The sequence below is a fragment of the Lactuca sativa genome, chromosome 6, assembly GCF_002870075.4.
Source record: "Lactuca sativa cultivar Salinas chromosome 6, Lsat_Salinas_v11, whole genome shotgun sequence".
NCBI lineage: Eukaryota > Viridiplantae > Streptophyta > Magnoliopsida > Asterales > Asteraceae > Lactuca > Lactuca sativa.
Genome location: NC_056628.2, coordinates 53504806 through 53514328, shown reverse-complemented (window position 1 = coordinate 53514328; position 9523 = coordinate 53504806). Strand labels below are relative to the sequence as shown.

Sequence of the window (9523 nt, the reverse complement as noted above, 5' to 3'; positions counted from 1 at the left end):
ACATGGTTATTATTTATATATTTATTTTTCATTTCTCCACGTACATCGACATAAATTAAAATCTCATATTCCCCCAATAGTTTTTTATACTGAACATCGTAAAAGATACTGTAATCATATTGCTCTAAACCAAACCAGGTGTTCCTATTATTGATAATCCATCTCTGATCTCTCCCCCCACACAATAATAACAATAATCAATAATACGACTTTTATAGGAAATAAAAACAAACAAAAACATGCTATCCAACTTTTTAAACATGAAGGCAGTATTCAATTAATTCCGTTTAATCAGTTAGACAATTCCTAATTATTGTCTCTGTTTGTTCTTTTAAGGCTGTATTTTTTTTTTCTGTACAATTATTATATATCTTTTCATGATTAATGAGCTAAAAAACAAAAATTGTCAATGTAGTTCTTCTGATAGTCAGAAACAAAGCAATGCAACCAGTATTATACTATTTACACGAGTTCATCTTCAAGAAAATTATACTCAAATTTGAATTCGGTCTTGATTCTTTGACACCTGCAAATAAATAATAAATTAATAATTAAAAGTGAAGGGGGTGAAAACGTAAAATTGGATGTGGAATCTTTTTGAAGTACTAGTACATACCATCCATGTTGCAGGAGGTGATGATCTGTATCAGTGGCCATATGAAAATCGAAGTACACATACGTCCCTTGTTCATAGTCATCAGTAGCAATTTTTGGCTCCTCATGCCTTTGAAACCATGTGTTGTACTTTTTATGGTATCTCCATGATTGCTTTTTCAGCTCTTTTGCAGCTAAATATTGCTGGTAACTCTTCTGTAAGTATTTAAATACAATCAATGTAATACTAATTTCAATTTTCAACTTTATACTATTTGTAAATTACACTTTTGCTCCCTGTGTGGGTATAGTACTATACTATAGTTGGTTGCCTTTTGCAATTTTGGTCCTGAATACCTTTTCTCTTGCAATTTTGGTCCTCATTTGAGATTGTTGTAATGTTTTTGGTCCATGTTCCAACTTCCAAGTAAAATGACCATTTTTGGTCCTTGAGTATAGCTGATTTTTTTCAATTTCAGTCCCAAAAATAGTCATTTTCTTGCAATATGGACCAAAAACATTACAAAAACCTAAGGATTAAAGACCAAAATTGCAAGAGAAAACCTTATATGTAAATAGTAAATACCTGTTGATAATAAAATGCAAAAAACAGAGTATCGGTTCCAATGTTATCAGATCCAAGTCTTTCCCAAAAGGCTGGATTATTAACAATTGGAGCCTGCACTTGAGGGTAGAATTGTGGGGTCGCAGCTGGATGCCTCTGAAATAAATAAAACAAAAACAAATTAACAAAATGCGATTATTAAAAAATAAAAAAAATAAAAGGAATTTAACATTTTCATACAGGAGTGTAGCTTTTAGCACGTTCAGAATCTTTGGGTTGTGGGAGTTTATAAAAGCCAGAATCAAGCAACTGAAAGGTGGATTGCTGATCATGAGGGGCATCCAAGGGCAAAAATGTCCCACCACCACTGAGGGTATCTCCAATTGCACCAACCTCAGAAACACTTCTTCTACCAATAACCCCAAGGGCAAGGGCAGTCGACTGTAAAGGCTGCCCGGGAGAGAGTTCGATATCTCGGGCAGCTTGGGCAGGCTCGGCCACCGTATCTGATGGAAATGACATTGACACCTTTGAATCGGTTTCACGGACAGGAGCAGAATCAGGGGCAGAATCGTCATTTTGCAGCTCTTCAGCTTTCACATGGCCAACATCTACTTAAAGTACATTGTTATTTAAAAAAGTCAGAAACATCTTTAAACAAAATAGTTTTTTTTTGTAAAACTTACCGGTTGACATGAGTATGTGTTGACCGGACTGTGAATGGGTCAAACTTGGTTGTAGTGCTGACATGGCAGTGGGTCCCACAATTTGAGGAGGTAGTGATAGCGGTGCCCCTGATGTTTGAGAGTTGAACTGCAATGGTGTAAATTGCTTTGGAGCTTGTTGTTGCTGCTGCTGCTGCACTTGTTGGAATCTTTGTAAAAACTTCTCCCTTTGGTCTGGTGCAATTTCTGCTCTTCCACAAAACTGTGCCAAAGATTATTGTTATTTTTAGAAATAATTATATTATTTCATTATTTATCAACTTAATTTCATTTACTTTTGAAATTCTTCATAACAAACATGTTTAAATGATCCATTCCATTACTTCGTTCATTCCATTCTCTTTGTGATTCCATTTCATCACACAAGACAAAAAAATAAATAAATAAAAACACTTTTTTTATTTCCAATGGAATGAGCCATTCCATTCCCACATCGATTCCATCATATTAGGCATGGCAATCACATATGGACAAAATAGAGTAAAACATACCCCTTCATGTTGACTTTGGAATGGATTTCCAATTCCAGGTCGCCATTGTATTCCAGGAACTCCAGAAGGTGATGAAAACACCCTCCCTGTCACACCACCACCCTCACCACTCTCCCCACCATCAACACTTTCACTGGTTTTCCCAACTTGTGGTAATAGTATTCTACTACTTAAAGGAGAAACCAATGATTGCATCATTCCACTCATGGATGCTTCTGACAATGGAGTTGTTAAAGATCCACTGCTGGAAACACTGATTCTGGAGGTGACTGGGATGGTGAGGGAGGGTAAATTGGTCACACCACTTCTAAGGGATGATGATGGTTTACGAGTGGGAAAGGTGGAAAGCTCTTCTTCCTTAGTGGAAGTGTTTATTGGTGTTGAAGGAACAGATAAGGTTGTATTGTCCAAAATACCCTTGACAGGATTTGGACCTGCAATGGCAACAGGGGTAGCAGGGGGTCTTTCTGATGTTGGAGGGGCGGGCGAAATTGGAATAATTTTTGGAGATGGAGTTTGTGGCCCTAACTCTGAGATAGTGTCTTGGGGAGGCGCCACCTCATCAACCTGCTCCTGTACTGAATCCCCCTGTTGAATAGGAGATGTAATTGTAGCCTAAAACAACAAAAAGCCAAAATCAAATGATACGGATTACAAATTAGTGACAGCTAATCAGCAATTGACATGTGTCATATTGTTGGCAAACTAATTTCTTGGAACATACCGATGACTGAGCTGAAGTGGATAAGGTTGATTTTATGCTTGAAACAGCAGCTGTAGCACCAACACCCTTAACAATGCCAGGTGGACAAATGGTGACTAGATCTTCAAGTGACTCTACCTTGTCCAAAGGTAAGGTGTTGTATAACATGTCCACATCATCAAAGTCATCAAAAGCTTCCTGTAGGAGAAATGATTCAGTTAAATAACAGAGTCCATTTTGAAAAAAATCTTCAAGTGAAAGAAAATAAAAAAACCTGATTTCGTTCCACATAATCATCCAAGAAATCTTTAACATCATTGACTTGTTCAGGGCTCAACTCATCATTATCCAGCAATCTTAAAATCAACTCTAACTTCATTATATGAGCTTTGTGTCGATTGATTGATGATTCCAAATGAGTCTGTGAAACAAATTGCTTATTAAGTTATGAAATTTTAACAATGATCATTATTCATCAGAAATTGTACCCTTCATTTGCTATATTACCAATCTTGGTGGCCTTGCTTTCCCTTTTTTAACAGATAACCCCTCCATCTCAGCTTCAAAACTATCAATTTGAGATTCAAGCTCAGACACCTAATTCAAGAAAATGTATATTTAATTATTTATATAAATGTCCAATTTGTGATTCAAAATCAGACTTCAAAATGAAAGTATAGTACTATAGTTCCATACTGTATTGTTCAACCAATCTCTAGTCTCTGACTTTGCTTTCTCCTTTGGATCCTACGACAGAGAATTAACAGATTAATGCAGGAAAAAAGATGTACACAAATGTCCAATTTCAGATTCATACAGTAACAATGGTGGAAATATAGTAATACATACTGTTTTAGGCTGCTGTCCAAGGCCTTCCTTGGAGAATGCTTTTGTCTTTGTTTCCTTTTCACATATCTTAAACCGTTCCATTTCTTTTTCAATAAGCTTCCGAGCATCCATTAGAGCCTGCTCATAAGAGGCACTAACCGATGTCAACATGCATGAAAGAGAATTTTGTTGTAAATATATTTTCTGTGGATTGAGATAAACCTAATAGCGAACAGCACACAACTACTAGGAAAACAGTATTCGATACTTCAGTAACTCGGTAAGCAAGCAGCAACTGTACAGAGCGATTAAACTAACCTTTTTATCCTTGATCTCGGTGAACTGTATCCATGTCTTAATCTGGTCTCTGTGCCTCTGAAGTTTCTTGATCTCCTTCTTCAAATCGGCTTCAAATTTCTCCTTCTGATTGGCATTGTCAGTATCGTAAACCTAAACAACGAAATTTCGACAACTGACTGTTACACATCAACTATCAATATATGCATTAAACGAAAAAAAAAATCAAGAAGTTGAAGATAACTAAATGAAATTGCCTTGTTCCAAATACTGTCGAAAATATCGACTCCTTCCTGGACTTTCTTCAAAACCCGATCGATCTCGCCTTGAAGCTTTCTACTCGCTCCCATTAAGAAACTATAAAATGTGGCAAACTGATTGAATTATTATTAAAACCGATCATCCAAAACCCCAGCGATTGGTAGTGATGCTTTCCCAAATTATGGCTCCGATCTTGTGTAATTCTAGTAGGATTTTCTTTTCTTTCAGTGAAGACGATGATAAGTTGGAGTAGGGAATTTTGCAACAAAAATGCAATCAAATAATAGAAATAAAACATCAACAATTTTTATCTATTTATCTTTAAAATCTTCCTATTCATTTATTTTTAGGGTAAATGTCACTCTCACCCAACCATTTTTCTAGTTATGGCTTAAATGGTCCCTATTGTTTTTTTTTCGCACTTGAGAGGAACCAAGTTTTACTTTACCGGCTAAATTGGTCCAGTTACCTGTTTTAACAGGTAAACCATACACGTAATAAGCATAATCAGCAAGTGAGTTGAGTCTGAGTTAACTCATGTACATGTCACTGAGTTGTGACCGGTTCCTTGCTTGGGGCCTAAGGGTCACTGTGGACCCATCAGTCCATAAAAGCAGTGGCTTATTCGATGAAACCCTAAATCTTCAATACCCTTTTCCACTAAAGGTTACCGACAATCCGACATAACCTCGATACTTCGCATTCACGTGAGTCACGATGGCGACCCCACCACCACTTTCGCCGGAGTCAATATCTATAAATTCACGAGACCGTCTCAACTTCGGCGATTTGCATACAATTTATTGTGATTGTGGAGCAGAAATTGCAGAGCAGAAAATGGAAGTCGCCCGGTTCAAAGAAGAAATGGGTCGAGATTTGGTGTTATGCAGGGTTCAGTCACTCGCATTACATCGTCAGATTGAGTGCACAGAGAAAAAGGTGACTTCGTTGACTGTATTGGTGATTAGACTTGTGATTGTGACTTTTGGTTTTATGGTGGAGAAGTTTCTTCGTATCGTGAACCCCTGATTTGTTGGTGTTTATGTAGGTGGTTCGTAGTGTTTGTGTTGATTAGGTATGGATGTGTCTTCTTTTGGTAGTATAATGTTGTGTATTAGGGTTTATGTGTTTGTTTTGGCGAAGGTGATTGAAGACCTGTCTAAGCACAGGCAATTTTGTATAAACTAAACTTTGTAACCGGGTTTATTTAATGGAAAAATAGTAGTTAATGGAAATTATAGTTAATTAGTGTGAAAGAGGGTAATTTCGTCCTTTCACAATTTACCCTTACATATACTCATGTTTCAGACACATATGTGGGCTTAATAAGCTTTCTTTTGCTCTCATATTCTTCTTACCGTTCAAGTGACCTAACTGAAATGAAGGGTTCGATGAAATCAGTTCAATGCTCGTGTGGATGTGAAGCAATATTACGAACGTCAACTACTAAATACAACCCTGGCCGACTCTTTGATGCTTGCCCTAAAAAGGTAAATGTAAATTGCATGTTAACTGTTGACCTAGATTTTGATAATTTGTTTCTGGGTTTGGTAACTTAATCTATAACAAATAATAACTTCCATTATAGGGGCCTCGTGATGGCTTCATATGTTGGGCAGATGAAGTGGAGAGTACTAACACGACTGCTGATACAACTTTGGTTACAAATTTGGTTCTAGCAAATAAGAAGCTTCAATCTGATGTTAGAAAGATGAAGTTATGGTTATTTCTAAGTTGGGCTATTTTTTTGTGGTATTAGTCTACAAGTTGTAATGGGTATGTAAAGGGTTTGTAATCCCATTCGTATTAAATATGGTTTCCTTTCCTATTAAGATGAAGTTATGGTTATTTCTAATATGGTTTCCTTTCATGTTTACCAATGTATTTGTAATGGTTATGTAATGGATTTGTAATCCCTTTCCTATTAGTGCCCTGCTAATGTGTGTCATCGTTTTGTTTGTGTTACTATTGTACATAAAAAAAACATTCAACAAACACTTACCATAATAATACTATGGGTACCCTAATACTATTACGAAACAAAGTTAAATAACACATCAAACAACAAACACACATCAAACAACCAACCTAGTCTTAACACAATACCAAATAACAGTTATGTCTATTCAATATTCATTGGATTATCACCAGAATTTCCTTCTCCATTTTTCCCTTCAACCCTTTTTGCCAATTTTTTCTTTATAATCCTCTCTGATTGCTTCCGTTTACGTGCAACTGTTGTTTTTGAACCACTTCCTTCCTCTTCATTACCACCTTTAGTAGTTGATCTCTTTCTCTTCACCTTGAGTTTTTTGGGCTTCTCAACTTTCGGACATGTAGCCTTGTTGTGACCAACTTGTTTACACACACTACATAGAATTTTCTTCCCAACCTTTGACACGATGTGTCTAGTACTCTTTTCTCCTGGGTCCTTCCTTCTATTGACTTTAGGCCTGCCTGGCATTTTCCTTTTCAAAGGTGGCAATGGTGGTATGAAATTGGTACTTGGCCACATATTGTTGCCATTCATCCCTCTCAGTGGGTACTTGTAAGCATTTCTATAAAAAAAAAAAACTCCAAAGAACATGGGATCCACATAACTTCCGACATCTCTGTTTAGGTAACTAATAGTTGCAACTGAGTGCACACACCCATACCCATTTAGTTGCCAAACTCTACAAGAACATGTCTTCTTGTCTAAGTCAACGACATAAGACTTTGCTAAGTTTCTTGTCTCAAATTGGTTCAACCCACTTGGTAAAACCTGCCAATATCTAATAACATTGTCTAAAAGTTAGTGTAAGTTTAGTATTATCTATGATGTTAACAAACACAAACTAAGTTTACCTTTGAGCTTTTTTCAATTGATTCAACAAGGATCTAATTGATGGACATGGTTCAAAATTTGGCCATGAACTGCCTTTCATGCTCAAATGAAACTGCCTTTCCATAACATACAATCTAATCTCTTCAAGCATTGTGATGATTGGTTTCTTCCTTGCATCTCTTATAACATTGTTAAAGCTCTCCGACAACCCATTCTCTACAGCATCACACATTTTGCCCTCCTCAAAAAAAGCTCTACACCATGATCGTGGGTTCTTTTCTGTTAGATACTCAAAGGCTGAAGGATTGAGAAGTTGTATTTCATTCATTGTTGCATTGTGTAAAGGCTCAGTAGATGCCTTGCATGCCTTCCAAAACATTTTCTCATACATTACTCCGGGGAATCTTTTCCTAAAGTTGGCAACAACATGCCTTGCACACTGTCTGTGTTCAACAGTAGGCAAAATCTCCTTCACAGCTTCCAATAGTCCCTTCACATTAACAATTTAAATTGTAAAATAGTATAGGCAACTTTCATTAATAAATAAAATACAACTAAGATACATACCTTATGCTGATCTGACATCAATGCAATTCCAAAACCATTGTCCATTCCTAAGTCATCTTTTAAATTTTCCAAAAACCATTTCCAATTCTCTTTGTTTTCAACACACACAACTGCCCATGCAATTGGAAATATATGATTATTAGCATCCCTTCCAACAACAGTTATTAACTCTCCAGTACATAGCCCCTTAAGGAAACAGCCATCCAGGTTAATTACTCTTCTACAACTACCCCTCCACCCTTGCTTTAGTCCCTCAAAACAAACATAAAACTTACTAAAATAATTTTTCCCATCAGGCATAGTAGTGACATCAATTTTCACAGTTGATCCTAGGTTTGATCTCCTTATCTCCTCACCATATGACCAAAGCTTTGAATAGTGCTCAACCAATGTGCCTTCAATTAGCTCGATAGCATGCTTTTTTGCTCTCCTGCATTGACCCATACTTACATCTATACCAAAAGCCTGTTTCACCTCTTCCCTAAGCATCCTAACACTCATTTTCTGTTTTTGTAAGAACTCAGTTGTAAAATGGCTACTAATCCAAGCATAGCTAACAATTGATCCAAGTTTAAAGTTTCTAGCACAATTATGCTCATCTATAAGGGACTTAATCTGGAAAGACTTCTCTTCACTCATCCATGAAGCCCATAGCCTAAACTTACACTACCCAGAACAACATTTAACTAATAGTCTTCTACTGTCATTTTTTTTGTAGCACAACTGATACCCATTAGCAACAGCATAATTGCATAACATAAGCTTTAACTGTTTTGGACTATGAAATCGCATTCCTAACACAGGTTTTTGTTTTTTCCAATGCACATTTTCATTGTATGTAGTAACCTCTTCAAAATTTACCTCATTTTCTTCCATTTGAAGATATGGATCCTCATGAGGTGGACTATTTGGAGTTGACTGGACTTTTGGGCATAGCTTGCTCAAAAACTCATTGTTAATGGTCTTATTCATTGGATTGCCATCTACGTGTTCAAGGTCATCGTGTACATTACCTTGCAGTTCATCTGGGCCATTCTGCACAAATCCATCATAATGATTGTCTTCCACAACGCTCTCATCAACTTGCTCATCAATAATCCACTGTTGGACATTCACACCTAGATGATCCATGTATACATCCACGACACAACCAGCAGCATACCCAACTTCGATGAAGTCCTGGTAATCTATTTCAGTAGCCAAGATCCTCAATCCATCAGGAAAATCTTTTCCAGGCATGCAATAAACAACATTTACACACATTTCATTTGCAAATCTTTGTACGAAGTTAACAAACTCGTTCCTGTCCATTCCAGCAAAATCAACATCTTCGAACCTTTGTTCTGCTCCATCCGTATAACTAATTTCGGGGTACCTTGTAAAAAACCCAGCAAAGTGAAGATCGATCTTCATATAAACCGCCATAAGATTTTGCAGACAAAAAATACGACAAAAAGGGGAAGAAGAAAGTGAGGGTTGTTATATAATATGTCTTGTAGGGCAAGCTCAGTAAACGAGCAGGTTACATGGCAGCTTAGGTGGATTAATTTCGATGACGTGTGTACTTTATATGATGACTAGGATAATGTTAACCGGCTCAACCCTTCCACTTTGAACAAAATGGCTTTAAAAACTATTTTCTAAGTCTTGGTTCCTCTCAAGTGC

At 36.8% G+C, this 9523-nt stretch overlaps 1 protein-coding gene across 4 annotated transcripts; it reads right to left on the bottom strand.

The window, feature by feature from the left end:
* Positions 1 to 403: 403 nt before the first annotated feature.
* Positions 404 to 4736, bottom strand: LOC111905325 (general negative regulator of transcription subunit 3). 4 transcript variants are annotated; one of them, XM_023901018.3, is made up of 13 exons: positions 4461 to 4736; positions 4225 to 4356; positions 3928 to 4044; positions 3775 to 3825; positions 3586 to 3675; positions 3353 to 3499; positions 3100 to 3276; positions 2376 to 2990; positions 1846 to 2086; positions 1400 to 1773; positions 1181 to 1315; positions 617 to 810; positions 404 to 526 (listed from the first exon to the last, which is right to left on the bottom strand). In XM_023901018.3, exons 1-13 carry the CDS (start codon positions 4551 to 4553, stop codon positions 463 to 465), a joined length of 2430 nt encoding a protein of 809 aa, XP_023756786.1. In that variant the 5' UTR covers positions 4554 to 4736; the 3' UTR covers positions 404 to 462. The 4 variants fall into 4 exon arrangements, with proteins under 4 accessions (XP_023756786.1, XP_023756787.1, XP_023756788.1 ...); XM_023901019.3 differs by having other exon boundaries at positions 1400 to 1770; XM_023901020.3 differs by having other exon boundaries at positions 2376 to 2963.
* Positions 4737 to 9523: the final 4787 nt, after the last annotated feature.

What these genes read in the sequence shown, in the direction of transcription:
- LOC111905325 (XM_023901018.3), bottom strand. Translation starts at nt 4,553, where the DNA reads ATGGGAGCGAGTAGAAAGCTTCAAGGCGAGATCGATCGGGTTTTGAAG. An exon ending in GAGATTGGTTGAACAATACA is followed by an intron (nt 3,676 to 3,774) that starts GTATGGAACTAT and finishes TTCTTGAATTAG; the next exon opens with GTGTCTGAGCTTGAATCTCA. An exon ending in TCCAAAGTCAACATGAAGGG is followed by an intron (nt 2,087 to 2,375) that starts GTATGTTTTACT and finishes TCTTTGGCACAG; the next exon opens with TTTTGTGGAAGAGCAGAAAT.